This window comes from Oryx dammah, unplaced genomic scaffold (assembly GCF_014754425.2).
Source record: "Oryx dammah isolate SB20612 unplaced genomic scaffold, SCBI_Odam_1.1 HiC_scaffold_14, whole genome shotgun sequence".
NCBI classification, from domain to species: Eukaryota; Metazoa; Chordata; class Mammalia; order Artiodactyla; family Bovidae; genus Oryx; species Oryx dammah.
This window is the reverse complement of record NW_024070198.1, coordinates 9,819,339-9,842,238: the sequence shown is the minus strand read 5'-3', so window position 1 is coordinate 9,842,238 and position 22,900 is coordinate 9,819,339. Positions and strand designations below refer to the sequence as shown.

Here is a 22,900-nt window from a genome sequence, read left to right as displayed (position 1 = left end):
CCCTATATATGTTGTCTACAAGAGACCCACCTCAAAACAAGGGACACATACAGACTGAAAGTAAAGGGCTGGAAAAAGATATTCCATGCAAACAGAGACCAAAAGAAAGCAGGAGTAGCTATACTCATATCAGATAAAATAGACATTTTTTTATTTTATTTTATTTTTTATTTTACTTTACAATTCTGTATTGGTTTAAAACAAAGGCTGTGAAAAGAGACAAAGAAGGACACTACATAGTGATCAAAGGATCAATCCAAGAAGAAGATATAACAATTATAAATATATATGCACCCAACATAGGAGCACTGCAATATGTAAGACAAATGCTAACAAGTATGAAAGGGGAAATTAACACAATAATAGTGGGAGACTTTAATACCCCACTCACACCTATGGACAGATCAACTAAACAGAAAATTAACAAAGAAACACAAACTTTAAATGATACAATAGACCAGTTGGACCTAATTGATATCTATAGGACATTTCACCCTAAAACAATGAATTTCACCTTTTTCTCAAGTGCTCATAGAACCTTCTCCAGGATAGATCACATCCTGGGCCATAAATCTAGCCTTGATAAATTCAAAAAAATTGAAATCATTCCAAGCATTTTTTCTGACCATAATGCATTAAGATTAGATCTCAATTACAGGAGAAAAACTATTAAAACTTCCAACATATGGAGGCTGAACAACACGCTTCTGAATAACCAACAAATCACAGAAGAAATCAAAAAAGAAATCAAAATATGTATAGAAATGAATGAAAATGAAACACAACAACCCAAAACATGTGGGACACTATAAAAGCAGTGTTAAGGGGAAAGTTCATAGCAATACAGGCATACCTCAATAAACAAGAAAAAAGTCAAATAAATAACCTAACTCTACACCTAAAGCAACTAGAAAAAGAAGAAATGGAGAACCCCAGGGTTAGTAGAAAGAAAGAAATCTTAAAAATTAGGGCAGAAATAAATGCAAAAGAAACAAAAGAGACCATAGCAAAGATCAACAAAGCCAAGAGCTGGTTCTTTGAAAGGATAAATAAAATTGACAAACCATTAGCCAGATTCATCAAGAAACAAAGGGAGAAGAATAAAATCAATAAAATTAGAAATGAAAATGGAGAGATCACAACAGACAACACAGAAATACAAAGGATCATAAGAGACTACTATCAGCAATTATATGCCAATAAAATGGACAACGTGGAAGAAATGGACAAATTCTTAGAAAAGTACAACTTTCCAAAAATGAACCAGGAAGAAATAGAAAATCTTAACAGACCCATCAAAAGCACAGAAATTGAAATGGTAATCAGAAATCTTCCAGCAAACAAAAGCCCAGGTCCAGACGGCTTCACAGCTGAATTCTACCAAAAATTTTGAGAAGAGCTAACACCTATCCTACTCAAACTCTTCCAGAAAATTGCAGAGGAAGGTAAACTTCCAAACTCATTCTATGAGGCTACAATCACCCTAATACCAAAACCTGACAAAGATGCCACACAAAAAAGAAAACTACAGGCCAATATCACTGATGAACATAGTTGCAAAAATCCTTAACAAAATTCTAGCAGTCAGAATCCAGCAACACATTAAAAAGATCATACACCATGACCAAGTGGGCTTTATCCCAGGGATGCAAGGATTCTTCAATATCTGCAAATCAATCAATGTAATTCACCACATTAACAAATTGAAAAATAAAAGGCTTATGATTATCTCAATAGATGCAGAGAAAGCCTTTGACAAAATTCAACATCCATTTATGATAAAAACTCTCCAGAAAGCAGGAATAGAAGGAACATACCTCAACATAATAAAGGCTATATATGACAAACCCACAGTAAACATTATCCTCAATGGTGAAAAATTGAAAGAATTTCCCCTAAAATCAGGAACAAGACAAGGGTGCCCACTTTCACTGCTACTGTTCAACACAGTTCTGGAAGTTTTGGCCACAGCAATCAGAGCAGAAAAAGAAATAAAAGGAATCCAAATTGGAAAAGAAGAAGTAAAACTCTCACTGTTTGCAGATGACATGATCCTCTACATAGAAAACCCTAAAGACTCCACCAGAAAACTACTAGAACTAATCAATGAATACAGTAAAGTTGCGGGATTTAAAATCAACACACAGAAATCCCTTGCATTCCTATACACTAATAATGAGAAAGCAGAAAAAGAAATTAAGGAAACAATTCCATTCACCATTGCAATGAAAAGAATAAAATACTTGGGAATATATCTACCTAAATAAACTAAAGACCTATATATAGAGAACTATAAAACACTGATGAAAGAAATCAAAGAGGACACTAATAGATGGAGAAATATACCATGTTCATGGATCAGAAGAATCAATATAGTGAAAATGAGTATACTACGCAAAGCAGTCTATAGATTCAATGCAATCCCTATCAAGCTACCAGTGGTATTTTTCAGAGCTAGAACAAATAATTTCACAATTGTATGGAAATACAAAAAACCTCGAATAGCCAAAGCAATCTTGAGAAAGAAGAATGGAACTGGAGGAATCAATCTGCCTGACTTCAGGCTCTACTACAAAGCCACAGTCACCAAGACAGTATGGTACTGGCACAAAAAACAGAAATATAGATCAATGGAACAAAATAGAAAGCCCAGAGATAAATTCACACATCTGTGGACACCTTATCTTAGACAAAGGAGGCAAACATATACAATGGATTAAAGACAATCTCTTTAACAAGTGGTGCTGGGAAAACTTGTAAAAGAATGAAACTAGAACACTTTCTAACACCATTCACAAAAATAAACTCAAAATGGATTAAAGATCTAAATGTATGACCAGAAACTATAAAACTCCTAGAGGAGAACATAGGCAAAACACTCTCCGACATAAATCACAGCAGGATCCTCTATGATCCACCTCCCAGAATACTGGAAATAAAAGCAAAAATAATCAAATGGGATCTAATTAAAATTAAAATCTTCTGCACAACAAAAGAAACTATAAGCAAGGTGAAAAGGCAGCCTTTGGAATGGGAGAAAATAATAGCAAATGAAGCAACTGACAAACAACTAATCTCAAAAATATACAAGCAACTCCTGCAGCTCAGTTCCAGAAGAATAAACGACCCAATAAAAAAATGGGCAAAAGAACTAAATAGACATTTCTCCGAAGAAGACATACGAATGGCTAACAAACACATGAAAAGATGCTCAACATCACTCATTATCAGAGAAATGCAAATCAAGACCACAATGAGGTACCATTTCACACCAGTCAGAATGGCTGTGATCCAAAAGTTCACAAGCAATAAATGCTGGAGAGGGTGTGGAGAAAAGGGAACCCTCTTACACTGTTGGTGGGAATGCAAACTAGTACAGCCACTATGGAGAACAGTGTGGAGATTCCTTAAAAAACTGGAAATAGAACTGCCTCATCACCCAGCAATTCCACTGCTAGGCATACACACCAAGGAAACCAGAATTGAAAGAGACACGTGTACCCCAATGTTCATCGCAGCACTGTTTATAATAGCCAGGACATGGAAGCAACCTAGATGTCCATCAGCAGACGAATGGATAAGAAAGCTGTGGTACATATACACTATGGAATATTACTCAGCCATTAAAAATAATACATTTAAATCAGTTCTAATGAGGTGGATGACACTGGAGCTGATTATACAGAGTGAAGTAAGCCAGAAAGAAAAACACCAATACAGTATACTAACACATATATATGGAATTTAGAAAGATGGTAATGATAACCCTATATGCGAGACAGCAAAAGAGACACAGATGTAAAGAACAGACTTTTTGGACTCTGTGGGAGAGGGAGAGGGTAGGATGATTTGGGAGAATGGCACTGAAACATGTATACTATCATGTAAGAAACAAATCGCTAGTCTAGGTTCAATACAGGATACAGGATGCTTGGGGCTGGTGCACTGGGATGACCCAGAGAGATGATATTGGGAGGGTGGTGGGAGTGGGGTTCAGGGTTGGGAACTCATGTACACCTGTGGTGGATTCATGTCAAGGTATGGCAAAACCAATACAGTATTGTAAAGTTAAAAAAAAAAAAAAAGACTGATAAATGAATCAGGCCAAAGTGTTTTGATAGTATCATATTAATCTTGGACTTTCAACACATATGAAATGACTCAGTTCTACAACATAATATGTAAATGACAGATTCATTTAGATTAATATATAACTGAAAATGAATGAAACTGAGAGTCAATGAAAGAAGTCATATTAGCTTCTGACACTTTATTTTTGCTTTGTGATACTTCATGTTAATTATTGGTTAACAAACTTCTCTGTGAAACTACTGATTCTTTTGTGAGCATTTTCCATAAAAAATAAATGATCCTTAAATATTTTTCTTTTTTCCACATTAAAGGACACTAATATAATAATTTTCTTCAACACAGCTCCTGGTTCATGTAGATGGTGGGACAGAAGACCTGGTCTCATTGAACTCCAGCTAAGAGGACTAATTAATAAGGTCCCATTAAGCTTCTTTGCCAAAAGTATGGCAGGCATTTTTTCAGTCATTTCTCGAGACACCACATTGCTCAAATGCATACCATACAACTTGGATTCTTTCCGCATAAGTACCTCAAGATTTTTTATTGCCAGAAAGGAATGTGCTTACTCCTCAAAAAGCTCTCTTCTTGTCAAAAATATTAAAATTTCCATGGCATGGAAAGCATGAAAAAATGAATGAAATATTTTATTAGTGCTTATATTTCTTTGGACAAATGCAAATGATAAAGCAAAATGATTCTGACTTAAAAATAAAATATTGTTTAAACAAACAAAAAGACAAGCAAGACAACCTTTGTGTATAGAAAATCAAGAAAACCTCAAAGAGGTGGAAAATATGTGTAAAATGAGAGTGATTTTTAACCTTATTGAACTTCATTTATTATTGCAAATATTTCAGTTTAAATCTGATTATAAGCATCTAATCTTATTATAAAATCAAGACGATGCTAGTGGGGAATCTTCTTTTTGGAAATGAAATTAGAGACTTTGGCTTCCAAATTCTTAACATCTTTTGGAATTGTCAAAATGTCCTGTCTACCACTCCACGTTGCAGTTGGAACCTTCATATCCTCCACATGGTATAGTGGAAGAATGGGCTAAAGAGAAATGAGAAATAGTAAGGTTTATGTTAACATACCAAATGAGGACTAGTAAGTTGGTTATTCCGAGAAGGCAATGGCAACCCACTCCATTAGTATTGTCTGGACAATCCCATGGGTGGAGGAGCCTGGTAGGCTGAAGTCCATGGGGTCGCTAAGAGTCGGACACGACTGAACGACTTCACTTTCATGCATTGGAGAAGGAAATGACAACCCATTCCAGTGTTCTTGCCTGGAGAACCCCAGGGATGGGGGAACCTGGTGGGCTGCCATTTATGGGGTCATCCAGAGTCGGGCACAACTGAAGCAACTTAGTAGCAGCAGCAGTTTGATTGTTTTATTCTTCCTTGAAGCCATAATGGCATTTACCTGTTAACTAAGTTAATAGGAATTATCTATAGAATCGCAAACATTGTCAGACAGAAATGGACTATTGCCCACGCCTTCAATTGTACTAGCCAAATGATTTTCACAAACTAGAAGCTCTGTGTGCTTTAGCCATTTATTTGTCAAATAGTGATATTAATAAATATCTGATGAATATCACAAGGTTTTGTGAGGTTCAAATGGCACAATCTATGGAATTTTACTGTTTGTGATATTGTCATAAAAAACACTTATGCTTTATTATTTGAACCCATACTTAGGTCTATCTACATCATCTTTCTAAAACATAAAACATTGCATTATCTTTTAAAAATAAGTGGTTTGTTGGATATTTAATATATTTTCATCCATGTCTTCCCCAAAGAGCCAAATAGTTAAAATTTTAAAGTATGACCTTACCTGACTATAATGTAGAATATTTAGAAATGGATTTCCCCAGTCATAAGCTTAAAATGTACTTTTATTAATAGTCTTAACTAAATATAAAATAAACTATTACTTATAAAATCTTACAAAATAAGTAGAACTAGAAACTACTGGATCTAATTCCCTTATTTTACAATACAATCTATTGACTCACTATCACTCATTTATAAGTCCAGTCTTCTTTCTACCACAATGTTATTAATGTTTTCCTAGATGAATGACTGCTAAAATATACTCCCAGAGGACTAAAATTTAGGCATAGTGTTCTTGCCTGGAGAATCCCAGCGATGGCGGAGCCTGGTGGGCTGCCATCTGGGGGTCACACAGAGTCGGACATGAATGAAGCAACTTAGCAGCAGCAGCCCAGCAGCATACTTTTCAGGAAAACATTAAGGAAGTTAAGTACACATTTTGATAATGTTTGAACTATAGTAACTTTGGCCACCTCATGTGAAGAGGTGACTCATTGGAAAAGACTCTGATGCTGGGAGGGATTGGGGGCAGGAGGAAAAGGGGATGACAGAGGATGAGATGGCTGGATGGCATCACCGACTCAATGGATGTGAGTTTGAGTGAACAGGCAGGCCTGGTGTGCTGCAATTCATGGGGTCGCAAAGAGTCGGACACAACTGAGCGACTGAACTGAACATACTATTTGGGCTTCCCTGGTAGATCAGATGGTAAAGCATCTGCTTGCAATGTGGGAGACCTGGGTTCGATCCCTGGGTCAGGAAGATCCCCTGGAGAAGGAAATGGCAACCTACTCCAGTACTCTTGCCTGGAAAATTCCATGGACAGAGGATCCTGGTAGGCTACAGTCCATGGGATTGCAGGAAGAACACAATAAAAAGATGAAAAAACTGTATTATTTCACAGAGATAAATGAATGCTTGTCAAGTTAAAGCTCAAACTTATATCATTAAGTTGTGCTTTATATTTTATTTTGATGGTATGTACAAAGCAATTTCAGTCTGTAAATATTTTTAAAAGATTAAACATTTCAAATCACCAAGATCCAAATTAATAAATTCTTACAGCACAAATGAAATGTGGAATACTAATTTATTATGGGTATAAAAGATGCTTATTGCTTTAAAATTCAAGTATCAAAATACATTTTCAAACAGAATTGTTAACATTTGCATTAAGAACTGATATCTAGGAAAAGTTTTTATCCTTTATGTGGTAAAAATTTTCCAATGATAGTCTAGAACAAAGTAATTTTTGGAATATAAGACCAAGATTTATGGTACAAAAGAATTGTCTTAGAATTGGAAGGAGGAAAAAATGGGAGTTTTGTAGCATTGTAATTGTGAGGCAGGAAGAGTTCAAGAAATATCTTTTCTTTAAAAAATGGAGAAGCTGGCAGTGGAAATGTCCTAAACATGTGTCTGTAAATAAGATAATGAGATGAGGCATCTCTTCTAAGGACATATGTTGATTTGCTGATTATAGGTAGGTGGAGTAAAAACTGTCAGGGCAATGAAGGCACATGGAATCCAAGAGTATCAATCATCTATAGATTTCAAGAATTTGTGCCTTGGAACAAGATGCTCTTGCACTCTGTGTGTAGGTATCTGTTTACACCTTAGGACATGATATTAGCAACGTGAAGTCACTTTGTTTCCAACATTTTGTCTATCACATGTGAAAATCTTCTGGAAGAGTAAAAAGAAAATTTATCATAATTTCCTCATTTATCTCAAATGTTCTTAGAGTCTCCATCTATCATCAGACTCTGAAGAGTGTTGAAACTGATGCTAAGTTGACATAAAATATATTTGTACCAGTTTTTCATTTTGAATATAAAAGAAAGCTATCACTTTTGAACGTAAAGGAAAGAAACAATTCACATCCTCTCAATCCCCAGTCACTGGTCTTTATCTGTTTTTGATATCAAAGGAGTTCTCTTTTATTTCCCCAAAAAATGTAGTACACTGGCTACAGTAACAAACAGAGAATCACTAAGACCCATAAAGGAGGAGAGCTTTCAAAAAAGAGAAGAAAGAGGACACAGAGAGAGGGAGCAGAAAGAAAGATTGAAAGGAAAGAACGGGGGAAATGTTCAAAAAATTTGCCACTTATTGCCATCTGCTTGGAGATAACATATAAATTGTCATTATTGTTGTCATTGTTAAAGAGACTATGAAAATAAATTGCAGAAATGTTATGGACTGATGCTGAAGCTGAAACTCCAATACTTTGGCCACCTGATGCAAGGAACTGACTCTCTAGAAAAGACCCTGATGCTGGGAAAGACTGAAGGTGGGAGGAGAAGGGGCCGACAGAGGGTGAGATGGTTGGATGGCATCACTGACTGGATGGACATGACTTTGTGTAAGCTCCGGGAGTTGGTGATGGACAGGGAGGCCTGGCGCGCTGCAGTCCACGGAGTTGCAGAATCAGACACGACAGAGCGACTGAGCTGAACTGATGGACGTATCTATGAAATATTTTCCTTTTTTTGCTAAAAACTCAAATGGTTTCCTTTATGATGGGATTTTTAAAAAATGGGTTACCAGATAACATATTGGACTCTAACTTAACTAAATTCAGAACACTATAGTAGATATACTGAAAATATATTCATTTATATGAAATTAAAATTTAAATGAGTGCCCGGTATATTTATTTGTTAAGTCTGACAACACTAAATAAAAGTTATTTGATTGAGATTTAAGTTCTGGAATAATTTATCTTACTCTAGTCTCCATAGTCAGTGTTTAAAATATAACACATAGCCATGCTTTTTTTTCTCCATACCTTTTTATAAGTATTGGAAGTTCCATCAATACTGAGTGATAGAATGATTGAAAAGTCATACTTGACGAATGTGTAAGACATTTTGAACTGACATTCCTGCTGGATTCTGTGTTAAGTACACATCAGGATGACTCTATAAAAAAGAAAAACATACACATTTGTCAATAATTAGTTCCTTTTCAAGAATCAGAATTTTTCATTATAGTAAACCTGTGTTACCTCTATGATTCAGATTCCTCCTCAGTCAGTTTAGAATGAAGCATTGTCCATTGCCAGAGCAATCTAACTGTTTTTATATGATAATGTTTGAGCAAAGACATTTTTCCTGAGAAAGAAGTCTTAAACTGAATAATCAGTGCCTTGACAATGATACTAGATTTATTGAAATGAGGCAAATCGAGGAAAAAAATGAAAATTCTTTTACACATACATTCATGCATGATGAGAAAGTGTTTACTTGAATTATCTACGTAGCTGTATTGATTACACCATCCCAGGAATACTGAATTTCAGAATTTATGAGCAAGGTATAGCTTGGATTATAATACAGTTTTCCTATATCAAGCAGTTTAAGATATACATATATTGGATAAGTTAACTTGTCTCCGCTATTAACGAAATAGCATCATTAAGACACCAACAAAAAATTTACTTTAAATCATGTGACCCTTACTTCATTTAAATTTTGTGGATCATACCCAGCGAATAATGAAAATAAATTTTTACAAACTGCATCAACTACCACATAGTTTCACACATTTTGACCAATGAACTTGTTAATGTATGTGTTGGATAAAAAATCTTTTTCTCCAAACAGGATCTGAAAATGACGTATTTGAAAGATAACTTGTGAAGGAAAAACGCATTCTGTCCAGTATAATTCATGAAAGAAGGAAGAAATAAAAGAATATTTTCAATGTATTACTGAGGAGGTGACTCTTCCCAGCTGCCGCCCTTGGCCTCGGGCTCGGGGTGGCTCCTCAGGGTCACCGCCCCTGGCCTTGGACGCGGGGTGTCTCCTCCTGGCCGCCGCCCCTGGCCTTGGACGCGGGGTAGCGACTCTCGGCCGTTCCTGCACCATCGCAGCCTAGCACTCTAGGCCACTGCTCCTGACCTCGGACGCGGGGTAGCTCCTCTTGGCCGCGCTGAGTGAGTGGGCCCTCGCAGCCGCCCGCGCTTAGTGAACTTCTTATTACCAAATTCAGACTTAAATTGAAGAAAGTAGGGAAAACCGCTAGACCATTCAGGTATGACCTAAATCAAATCCGTTATGATTATACAGTGGAAGTGGGAAATAGATTTAAGGGCCTAGATCTGATAGATAGAGTGCCTGATGAACTATGGAATGAGGTTCATGACATTGTACAGGAGACAGGGATCAAGACCATCCCCATGGAAAAGAAATGCAAAAAAGCAAAATGGCTGTCTGGGAGGCCTTATAGCTGTGAAGAGAAGAGAGGTGAAAAGCAAAGGAGAAAAGGAAAGATATAGGCATCTAAATGCAGAGTTCCAAAGAATAGCAAGAAGAGATAAGAAAGCCTTCTTTAGCGATCGATGCAAAGAAATAGAGGAAAACAACAGATTGGGAAAGACTAGAGATCTCTTCAGGAAAATTCGAGATACCAAGGGAACATTTCATGCAAAGATGGCCTCGGTAAAGGACAGAAATGGTATGGACCTAACAGAAGCAGAAGATATTAAGAAGAGGTGGCAAGAATACACGGAAGAACAGTACAAAAAAGGTCTTCACGACCCAGATAGTCATGATGATGTGATCACTAATCTAGAACCAGACATCTTGGAATGTGAAGTCAAGTGAGCCTTAGAAAGCATCACTACGAACAAAGCTAGTGGAGGTGATGGAATTCCAATTGAGCTGTTTCAAATCCAGAAAGATGATGCTGTGAAAGTACTGCACGCAATATGCCAGCAAATTTGGAAAACTCACCAGTGGCCACAGCACTGGAAAAGTTCAGTTTTCATTCCAATTCCAAAGAAAGGCAATGTCAAAGAATGTTCAAACTACTGCACAATTGCACTCATCTCACATACTAGTAAAGTAATGCTCAAAATTCTCCAAGCCAGGCTTCAGCAATATGTGAACCGTGAACTCCCTGATGTTCAAGCTGGTTTTAGAAAAGGCAGAGGAACCAGAGATCAAATTGCCAGCATCTGCTGGATCATGGAAAAAGCCAAGAGAGTTCCAGAAACACATCTATTTCTGCTTTATTGACTATGGCAAAGCCTTTGACTGTGTGGATCACAATCAACTGTGGAAAATTCTGAAAGAGATGGGAATACCAGACCTCCTGACCTGCCTCTTGAGAAATCTGTATGCAGGTCAGGAATCAACAGTTAGAACTGGACATGGAACAACAGACTGGTTCCAAATAGGAAAAGGAGTACATCAAGGCTGTATATTATCACCCTGCTTATTTAACTTATATGCAGAGTACATCATGAGAAATGCTGGACTGGAAGAAACACAAGCTGGAATCAAGATTGCTGGGAGAAATATCAACAACCTCAGATATGCAGATGACACCACTCTTATGGCAGAAAGTGAAGAGGAGTTAAAAAGCCTCTTGATGAAAGTGAAAGAGGAGAGCGAAAAAGTTGGCCTAAAGCTCAACATTCAGAAAACGAAGATAATGGCATCCGGTCCCATCACTTCATGGGAAATAGATGGGGAAACAGTGGAAACAGTGTCAGACTTTATTTTTTTGGGCTCCAGAATCACTGCAGATGGTGACTGCAGCCATGAAACTAAAAGACGCTTACTCCTTGGAAGAAAAGTTATGACCAACCTAGATAGCATGTTGAAAAGCAGAGACATTACTTTGCCGACTAAGGTCCGTCTAGTCAAGGCTCTGGTTTTTCCTGTGGTCATGTATGGATGTGAGAGTTGAACTGTGAAGAAGCCTGAGCACCGAAGAATTGCTGTTTTTCAACTGTGGTGTTGGAGAAGACTCTTGAGAGTCCCTTGGACTGCAAGGAGATCCAACCAGCCCATTCTGAAGGAGATCAACCCTGAGATTTCTTTGGAAGGAATGATGCTAAAGCTCAAACTCCAGTACTTTGGCCACCTCATGAGAACAGTTGACTCACTGGAAAAGACTCTGATCTGGGAGGGATTAGGGGCAGGAGGAGAAGGGGACAACCAAGGATGAGATGGCCGGATGGCATCACGGACTCGATGGACGTGAGTCTGAGTGAACTCCGGGAGATGGTGATGAACAGCGAGGCCTGGCGTGCTGCGATTCATGGGGTCGCAAAGAGTCGGACATGACTGAGCGACTGAACTGAACTGAGTCACATAGTAATGCTTAACAAACGAGTAGCTGAGATAATTCCAATATTTGTATACAATATTCTCAGCCCCTATCGGCTTTTAATTGTTTTCAAGAACAGTACCATATAAATAGACTGGGTTCTAATCAAAAATTATTAACTTAAATTCTTTAAAGTTGAATTTCATAGGACAACCAATCTCTCCTTACTGTTAATAATGACATGTTGACTAGACTTAAGAACAGCTTGAAACAAAACTTTTCAGATTGTGAAAAACTTAAATAAAGCAAAAAGAAAGAAAAACTTCAGGTTTATGCCACTCAGTAATATGCAGCCTGATCCCACTGGAAGAAGAACATGCTTTCCAACAGCACTCTGTTGATTAAGGAGTTCCTTATCTGGCTTCCTAACTCTGAAGATGAGAGCCAGCAGGTCACCCAGATCAAGCAGGACTCCTTCCCAAGGAGAGTCAGTCTCCTCCTGCTAGAGTATTAGTAGCTGCACTACTGACACTGAGTGGGGGTCAGTAGGTCCATAAAGGGTCAGAAGGTAACTTCTCAAAACAAGCTTAATCCCATTGTAGATGCAATCCATCAAGGACACTTCACTAAACTTCATGTACACAGCAGATTGACCGGTAGATGTGAACTAGAAGGCAGAAACAACTTGCTGAAATTTATGAGTATGGTGACACAATGACAAACTGTCCACTGGTGAGTAAGAATGGAAATGTTCAATATTTAAATACTCAAAAGAGCAGTAGCTTGGAGTAATTTTCTGTCAGGACAAGCAGTTCTATATACCTCAATAAATCTTAAGGACATTTCTGCATTTCAGCTAACTGCAATAATTTTATAACCCTGTATCACTGAGAAAAGGTTAAGCTATGTTCAACATGTTCTGTATAAAAGCATAGAAATCAGTCATAAGCACTCCTCAGATGCTCCCCAATCTGATTTATTTTTCTCTTCATAGAAAAATGCTACCATTATCTAGCATCATATGTATTTTACTTATCATTTTATCTACCTCTTCCTGCTAGAGTACTAGTAGTAGAAAAACAGAGATTTTAAACTATTTACTTTTTCCTCTGTATCTCTAGGATGTACTATATGAGATCCATAAATAGGGTTCAGTTCAGTTCAGTCGCTGAGTTGTGTCCGACTCTTTGTGACCCCATGAATCACAGCACGCCAGGCCTCCCTGTCCATCACCAACTCCTGGAGTTCACTCAGACTCACGTCCATCGAGTCAATGATGCCATCCAGTCATCTCACCCTTGGTTGTCCCCTTCTCCTCCTGCATCAGAGTCTTTTCCAATGAGTCAACTCTTCTCATGAGGTGGCCAAAGTACTGGAGTTTCAGCTTTAGCATCATTCCTTCCAAGGAAATCCCAGGGTTGATCTTCAGAATGGGCTGGTTGGATCTCCTTGCAGTCCAAGGGACTCTCAAGAGTCTTCTCCAACACCACAGTTCAAAAGCATCAATTCTTCTGCGCTCAGCCTTTTTCACAGTCCAAATCTCACATCCATATACATGACCACTGGAAAAACCATAGCCTTGACTAGACAGACCTTAGTCGGCAAAGTAATGTCTCTGCTTTTCCTTATGCTGTCTAGGTTGGTCATAACTTTTCTTCCAAGGAGTAAGCGTCTTTTAATTCCATGGCTGCAATCACCATCTGCAGTGATTTTGGAGTCACCAAAAATAAAGTCTGACACTGTTTCCACTGTTTCCCCATCTATTTCCCATGAAGTGATGGGACCGGATGCCATGATCTTCGTTTTCTGAATGTTGAGCTTTAATCCAACTTTTTCACTCTCCACTTTCACTTTCATCAAGAGGCTTTTTAGCTCCTCTTCACTTTCTGCCATAAGGGTGGTGTCATCTGCATATCTGAGGTTATTGATATTTCTCCCGGCAATCTTGATTCCAGCTTGTGTTTCTTCCAGCCCAGCATTTCTCATGATGTACTCTGCATATTAAATAAACTGAGACCAGAGACCATGTGGTAGAAAGTTTCAGAGCATTGGTTTGGATGTCAGATTGCTTGACCTAGGATATGAGCTACCCTACCTGTAATAACTACATTATCTTACACAAACTATTTCTTTACCCACTATTTTGCTTCCCTATGCAAGGAATAGGAATAATAATGGCCTTATATCAGCGGGCTGTTGTAGACTTTGCATTATACAATGAATGGAAAGCAGTTAGCAAGCATGATGACCAACATGCCTGCACAACCACTGGAAAAGGATCTATACGAACTACACTACTTGCTAATTGCTTTTACCTACCAATGGTGGTGCCTTGGGAATGGCCAACATAGTATAGCTTCTCCTGTCCTGTTCTCCTTAAGATGAAATCAGTTGTGGATGGAAGGTCATATTCAACCATTTCATCAAAGCTGTAAGAAAAAGACAAAATAAACTAAATACACATCTTTGTTATTTAAGCTAAAGCTTCCTTTGAAAAATAGAAAACTGGATGCTCTAAATATTGCTGTTTATAGGCTATTTGAGTGTCAGGGGCTTTTTGGTGGTAACTTCCTATAAAGAGCTGACATTATTTCTAAAGCACAGCATGATATCTGCAATTTGATCCAATTTGAAACACCATAGCATTTGTAGTTGGGGACTACTTCAATCCCTGAAACTGACTGTCAGATTTAATAATGACTTGTATTTAGTCTTCCACTACCATGTCATACAAAATATTTCTCTATTTTATTCTTTACAAGTTATCCATAATAAGTTTTTGAAAATGAGAACAGGTTATGCCCTCCCTCTGTTAAAACTTTCCAGAAGCTTCTCCTTACACTTAGAATGAGCTCCAAGGCCCTCATTGTGACCTACACTGCCCATCCTGATCCTGGCTTGTCGGCATCTCTAGTCTCCTCTCCTCTTGGTCTTCCTCTTCCTCACTATACTTGGGACAGACGACATTTCATTCGGTTCCTAGAATTTTTAGAGCACTTTTGTGCCTCAGTTCCATCAACCAACTTCTCTTCTGTTCCACTTCCACTAGTAATTCCCAGAGATAAGGCACCAGAAGGCGAGTAAGAGAAAATCTTTGATAATCTCTCCATGGTGTCTGAATTTCATTGTCTCCCCCTCCACTTCATTATTGCTGATGAGAGTTGTTGTCCATGAACCCCAGCTGGGTTTAAATCCATGTGGATGTTCCTTTAGAAATTGTCGGGGGCAACAAATTTCCTTGCTTACTCATTTTGCTCAATCCTTGTGGAAAAGCAGATTCAGGGAATCTCGTAATAGTGGGCACTGGGATCACAATTAGGAGGAAAACTACCCTTGGAATGAGGTGTATGAAAAATCTAAGATAGATTAGAATCAAAGGACTTCCTTCTCCTCCTACTTGAAGTGGGATTTGTTAAGATATGACTGGATTGGAAGCAGTGACTACTGATTTTAACTCGATATTAATTTTTAATTCTCCCTTTCTTTACCTGAAAGCCCAGAGTTCAGGGGAGTCTGGTGAATAGTATACATGTTCCTGGGTGTCTCCTCTGCTGTTCCCCAGCCACACGTCATAACCGGCATCTGCCAGGAGGAAGCCCAGGCTGTTGTTGGGCAGGTTGGAAATCCAGTTTGTGGCTGATCCAAGAAGACCATGCTGCAGAAACACAACAGGTCTCTGACCTAAGGAAGAAAATCATTCAAACCTTTATAAACTCACTCCTTATTCTCAGAGAAACATAAATATAGGAAGACTAGAATTAAATAAGTTTGCTTGGTGGGGGGAATATTTTTTTAATTGTTATCTTAATCGTGATATTTTCTCAGATGACAAAATGTGTGCTGCTATATACTTTAAATTGTGTGCAGTTGGTTGTATGGCAATTAAACTCAAAAAGCTATTGAAAAAATTATATTATAAGGAAATTCAGCATAATGTTAATTAAATGGGCCTGCTATTCAGGGACTCTGAGTCCCCACCAGGCACAACAAACTAAAATCGTGGGCCAGTGTGCTTCACATCATAGAAGCCAGTGTAAATCCGGTATCACTCAGACCCTTAGCTTAATCTCAGAAGTCCAAGGTGGATCAAGGATTTTTTTTTCCCCCTTGTGAGTAACTTAATCTCATGTTCTAGAATTAGAATACATTTGATTGGAATGTAGACTCATCTTTTCCCGTCATTCCAGTTCCCCCAAGCTTCCCTGGTGACTCAGTGGTAAAGAATCTGCCTGCCAACACAGGAGGTGTGGTTTCAGTTCCTGGGTCAGGAAGATCCCCTGGAGAAGGAAGTGGCAGCCCACTTCAGTATTCTTGCCAGGATACTCCATGGACAGAGGACCCGGGCAGGCTACAGTCCATGGGGTTGCAAAACAGTGGAGCACAACTTAGTGACTGAACAAAAACCAGTCCTACCTAAATGATTAGCATCTTTCTTTCCATGAGGAACCCAATAGACCTGAAGGACATACCCATCTGCAGTTATAACTTTATGCACTTCACTTGGGTAGCCCCAGAAGGAAAGCATCTGACTCTGAATGGAGGGGAAAAAAAAATTAGCTTCATGAGTTTACTGGGCCACTTTTATGATTCCTATTGTAAAACTTCTCATTGATTGTTAACATATATTATGTAAAGAAATCTTTCAAACTTTATAATAAAAGATATTTTAAAAGAATTAATGAGAACAAGAGCATCAATATCTTTGGAAGTGTTGTTTTTAAAATATTAGTGATATGAATAACTTACAACATTCATACTGGCTTCAGGGTTCTCAGCAATTTTTCCAAGGAAACAAAATGCATTTCCAGACATGTGGATGAAACACACTGTTACAAGTAGCCACCACATTTTCAACCTATTAGGGAAAAAAAAAAAGACTTATTGCATCATGTGGTAAATCTTACAATATAACATGAAGTCATGATATTGAGCTGCCTTGCTCGTTTCTTCACTTATTTTTCACTTATTACCTTCTCTGTCATATCATTCTCCTGTTTCTCATCACTTTTTCAATTAGAAAATGTTTATAGTACTTCTGCTATTCTGGTCATTTATTCAGTTTTGTACATGATTCTACTTTTCCAAAGGACCTTTTATCAATCTACCCTTGTAGATATTTGCTATTTACCATCTGTTATGGTTTGAGTTGGTCTCCCACTGACACCCCCAAAATAGATATATTGAAGTCCTCAATACCTCTGAATGTCACTGCGTTTGGAAGTAGAGTTATTACAGATGAAATTTAAGTTAAGATGAGGCCATCCAGGAGTAGGGTGAACCCTTAATCCCATATGAATGGTCTTCTAAGAAGATGGCCATGTGAAGGCAGAGAGAATGGAAACCAAGGGGCAAAAGAGATTACTGGCAAACTACCAACACCTAGGAAAAGACATTGAAAGATTTCTTTATATGTTCTGGAGGGAGCATAGCCCTTCAAACACCTTGGTTTTAGATGTGCAGATTCCACAAATGTAAGATAATAATTTCCTGTTATTTTAAGCAACCCACTTGTGGTACTTTGCTCCAGCAGCCCTAAGAAGATGATACACCATCTGTCAGAAAAGGGGGAGAAAGCCAACACTCAGAATGGTTGTCTTTCTTGAAACTGTGAATAAAACAAGGTCTGTCTGTTTTGTATGTGAAAACTTGCTTTAATCCCCTCAAAATGGCAGACCAAATGTTACTCAAACATTGACAATACAGATACATTTTTATATTATTGTTTTAAAATATCTGGATTCAAAGATGACCCACTTAATAACTCTTTTGTTCACCCGCTGTATCACTCACATGATAAATATGACAATCGATAACCACTGCTCTATTTGTAACTTCAGGTGTCCTGATTCCTCTCCATTCCTATTGCAACGATTGCCATCAACTCTTCCCTTTTCCTAATGAATACTTTTCTCAAGGGAGCCTGCACTAACATACCCGTGCTCCCACCCCTAACATGCAAGTGCTCCATTGTGTTCCATTTGCAACTGTAATTTTTTCAGTTTCAAACTTAATATTTTCCCCTATGCTCTGTTCAAATACATCATATCCAAATAAGGCTGTAGGTTTCCACAGCTGCAGTATTCTGCTCTAAACTTGACATTATCATTTGAAAAAAAAAAAATTAGCCCAAGGAAAACATGAAGGAATGGCATGTTCTCTGCCTTCAAGGAACTTACAACCTAGTGATAGCTCAGTAGTACCGACTCTTTCTACTTGCTCTCTTGCCTGTACAATCCATGCATTTCTCAGTCCCTTTCACTTCAGGTCAACTCAGGGCTTGCTTGCTTGCTCCTAAAATCCCATAGGTAGACTAAGGCTTTAGACTTGGTCAAACAAAAGGATGGTTGGGTAACAAGGTAGCTATAGAGCATCCTGCTCAGATCTTGGCTCCATAAGCATTTGCTGCTCAATAAATGAAAATTAATCATACTATTAGTAGTACTTTTCAAACCTAACTATTTGTTAGCTCCATAAATGATTTCTAATAAGCGGGCTTCCCTTGTGGCTCAGCTGGTAAAGAATCTGCCTGCAATGGGGGAGACCTGGGTTCAATCCCTGGGTTGGGAATATCCCCTGGAGAAGGGAAAGGCTACTCATTCCAGTATTCTGGCCTGAAGAATTCTATGGATATTGTATAGTCCATGGAGTCACAAAGAATCAGACACAACTGAGTGGCTTTCACTTATTAGAAATCATATATGTACTAACAGCTAAAATAAAATAAAAAAATGATTGACCCTACTATTCTTAAGAGCTACCTATGTCCCTTTATCTTTTATCACAAATTAAAATAAATAGTCTATCTCATTCATGATATGAGTCTCTTCAGAGTTTATTAGGGTTATATTTTCCTAAAGAAATGAATTTGTGTATGTTCTTTTGACCAAGGCTGAATAGAGCTCAATTCAAAGCTTTCAGGTTTTAATGATAGAGGTAGCCTAGGAGAGAAGGCAGAGGGAAGGAAACAATTAGAGATGAGAGAGAGAGAACCAAGGAGGAAGACGTCCATAGGATACCAAGACTGGTGACTGTGAGGAACATAAGCTGGTCGTTTTTGATAGTTATAAACACTATAGACATTCTTGAATTGCTAAAATAAATGAGCTTTTCCAGAAGACCCCACAAACATTGTTAATAAAAACTGAATATTTTTCCAAACTCTTACTACTGCTCATAGAGATTGTGAATAGAGTACCATTCTACCCATGTTGATTTGAAAATCAGTCAGGCTTTTTTCCAGGTTAAGAACTTCATAGTGAGGAGGTAGAGCCCACTGTACATATGGCATGTTCCTGTTACACATTCAGAGCATTGCTTGTTCTTTCTTTTTCCCAAATCATGAAATCAAACCCCAAAAAGGAGAAAAAGAAGAAAACTCCTAGAAAAAATTATATACATATAATCAAGGTTTAAAAGTTCAATGGAAAATTATATTTTACTTAAGGTAGAAATAAATTTCACATATAGGTACATTCATTTCAGCTCAGTTCAGTCACTCACTCATGTCCGACTCTTTGCAACCCCATGAACTGCAGCACGCCAGGCCTCCCAGGTTTACATGTGTATGTTTGGGGTGACCTTTCCCAAAAATTCACAGTCACTGCATTTCCAGTGAACTCCAATATTTGCCAAACAGCAAGTCAAAAATTACATAAGCAGTAAATCACCAAAAGGATACAGTTCCAAAACATATTTAGAAATTCATTCTTTTTGATTTATCACCTGCTGAAACTCTGCCTCCTGCTTCCTTGTTCTTTGGGTTTTCTTAATTGTAACAATTATCAAGTCTTCTCCCACACTTGGGTAGAAACACTTTAACTCATAAAGAATCACATTTATATTAAAACAAGTCAGTATGTCCCACTGGAATAATTTTCAAAATTTGAGAGCAAAATAATTTTTATCACAAGCTTTTCCATGGTTGTGTTTGCCTAAATTAAGAAATATCTAATGCCAAATATTACACACATAAATAGAATGAAATTTTATTTATTTATGTATTGAGATGATATTTTATTGTGTTCTGAATATTTAATGTGAATTCTACCATCTTAAGGGCTTCCCTTGTGCTCAGTTATTAAAGAATCCACCTGCAATGCAGGAGACCTGGGTTCAATCCCTGGGTTTGGAAGATCCCCTGGAGAAGGGAAAGGCTACCCACTCCAGTATTCTGGCCTGAAGAATTCCATGGACTCTCTAGTACATGGAGTGGCAAAGAATCGGACACAACTGAGCGACTGTCACTTCACTACCATCTTAAGAAAATTGTATGTGAACAGTCCAGTACTGGCCCAGCACTGGTACACCAGGATCTTCCCCAGGGCTTTAAAACTTGTAATTTTTTTCTCCAGTGATGTGCTAGAATCCCTTCCAGATGGCTGGACCTCTGCAAAGTTCTTCTCATCGCTAGGTGCCGATCCACATCAGCATCCCGCAGGTTTTCTCAGTTACAGCTGTGAATCTTTGTGTTAGTGACTGAACAACAGCAACAGTTTCACAGGCTTCTGATGGTTCCACAGCCCATACAGAGGTGGGTTAGACTTTTCTTGGGTCTTTTGTAATGAGGTGCTGGATTCTACAACTCCCAAAGAGATTTTCTAGTTTATGATTGATGTTGATTTTTAGTTGTTAAACAGGGGAACAAAAAAGAGGAATATTCTATATTTCCTTGATGCTGATATTATCTTAGCATTATTAAGATGTCAACTATCTCAATTTTTTCTATATATTCAATAGATTCCAGTAAAAATTTTATCAAACTCTTTGGTAAAACTTAACAAGCTGATACTAAAATTAATGTAAAAATTAAAGAATCTAGAATATTAAAAGAAAATACAAGAAAAAAAACCCATGTTGGAGTATTTCTTCCTGATTTGACTTGCTGCTGCTGCTGCTGCTGCTAAGTTGCTTCAGTCGTGTCCGACTCTGTGCAGCCCACCAGGCTCCACCGTCCCTGGGATTCTCCAGGCAAGAACACTGGAGTGGGTTGCCATTGCCTTCTCCAATGCATGAAAGTGAAAAGTGAAAGTGAAGTCGCTCAGTCGTGTCTGACTCTTAGCGACCCCATGGACTGCAGCCTACCAGGCTCCTCCTTCCATGGGATTTTCCAGGCAAGAGTACTGGAGTGGGGTGCCATTGCCTTAAGTTATAATAAAAGTACTCTCAAGACAGTGGCATAAACAAACTATTTCTCTATCCATTCAATAGAATTCTACTCAGTAATAAAAGTGAACAAACACGGATGAGTCTCAAGTCATTCTGTGGAATGAAAAAAAGAAAAAGAGATCCAAATCATAAAGGAAAAAGTAAAATTTTCACTATTGGCAAATTGCCGAGAGCCAGAACGGGAGATCCCACCATGACAAGGTCATGCAGAGAGGCCTGATGGGCAAGTCGAGTCAGGCTTCAGGGGTTCCCCCAGGGTTTTCCTGAACATCTACCCCCCAAAACCAGAGTCTGCCTGCTTTATTGTACTGTGCTTTCCACTCTTCTGACATTCTCTGGAAAAAGTTAACTCAGGGCTTCAGTTAACAGTCTCCTGCATATGAAAAGAATGTTTCAACTCAAACCCCTTTGATGGCTCTCTAACTTGCCTAACAGTTGGGGACTTTTACAAACTTGTGAATTGTTTATGGCCCCCAACTGCGAGAGGCACGAAGCTTAAAGCATCTTAAAGATACGGAGCCTTTTCTAAAAAGCTAGAAATCATATTGGTGATGGGTTTCACCGTTGAGTCAATGACTGCTGCCAGGCCTCCATATTCTTTATCTTTTAGGCACCTTGGAGGATATTAATCAATGTAATCAGGATGCAGAAATAGGTATATAGTAGTTTTGATGTTAGCAACACTAGACTTTTGAGTTAATTACTTTTCTCTTTGTTATAAATCACAGTACTCCTTTTACTTGTTATAAATTGTTGTATCCTTGCTATGTAAGAATGTAACTTTATTTAGTGCTTTCTGAGAGTGGCACCAGACTTTGGGAAGAACAACACAAATAAGTCTTCTGGTTGACAAACTCTTATCAGAAAAGGGTCGCCGTAAAACGTTAATTAGCCTTCTGGCCATAAGATGATGTAAATTACCTAAGACTTGTGTATACAACTAGGTATGCAAAGAGAAAGCCTGGTCTTGATAAGAGTCAGGGCTGCTGATGCTGTATAATTTTATATTATCCATTGATCTCTATGTACAAAAAAAGGTATAAAAAGCCTTTACAATAGAGGAGGGGCCAGTCACTGGACTGGTTTCCCCCGTGTCTTCTTTACTCTGTCTTCAGGCTGAATTCCCATATAGAGTGGGGAGGCTCACCATGTCTACTTACTTGCCCTGGCTTCTAAGTCCCATGAGAGAGGGAGCCCAAGGCAGGGCACCCTCCGCTATTCAAACGAGTGCCAGTGGCCTAACGTAGATGGTGCAAACTTCTTGTCCTGAAGTTTTATTGACTTTCCCCATAAACCAAGCTATTCAGCCTCTTTTCTCCACTAAATTTTCCTACTGTGCTATTTCTTCCTAATCTCTCTTTATATTTCTCAATAAATAAGTTTTTCCTCGCCACGCCGTCCCTGCTTTGAATTACCCTGGATCCACTGGGGCTGGACCCTGGCAGCAAATGACATATTAAATATGGAAAATCCTAAGGACTCCATCAAGGAAAATTAAAATAAATTCTGTAGAGTTTCAGGGTACAAACTCAATATACAGAAGTCTATTGCATTTCTAGTCACTAAAAATGAACTATGAGAAATATAGATGAAAAAAACCAATCCCTCTTACAATTGCATCAAAAAGGAGAAAATACCTAAAATAAATGTAAACAAGAAGAAGGAAATGGCAACCTACTCCTATAATCTTGCCTGGAGAACCACATGGACAGAGGAGCCTGGTTCATGGGGTCACA

General features: G+C 38.2%; 1 protein-coding gene across 1 annotated transcript in view; it reads right to left on the bottom strand.

Annotated features, from left to right (window-relative positions):
* LOC120873987 (gastric triacylglycerol lipase-like) overlaps positions 1–16,847 on the bottom strand; it is a 32,801-nt gene extending 15,954 nt beyond the window's left edge. The window contains exons 1-4 of the mRNA XM_040255177.1: positions 16,746–16,847; positions 16,413–16,530; positions 15,488–15,680; positions 14,319–14,428 (exon numbers count right to left, since the gene is read on the bottom strand). Of these exons, the coding sequence (XP_040111111.1) occupies positions 14,319–14,428; positions 15,488–15,680; positions 16,413–16,530; positions 16,746–16,847 (523 nt within the window). The remainder of the gene's footprint in view (positions 1–14,318; positions 14,429–15,487; positions 15,681–16,412; positions 16,531–16,745) is intronic.
* Positions 16,848–22,900: the final 6,053 nt, after the last annotated feature.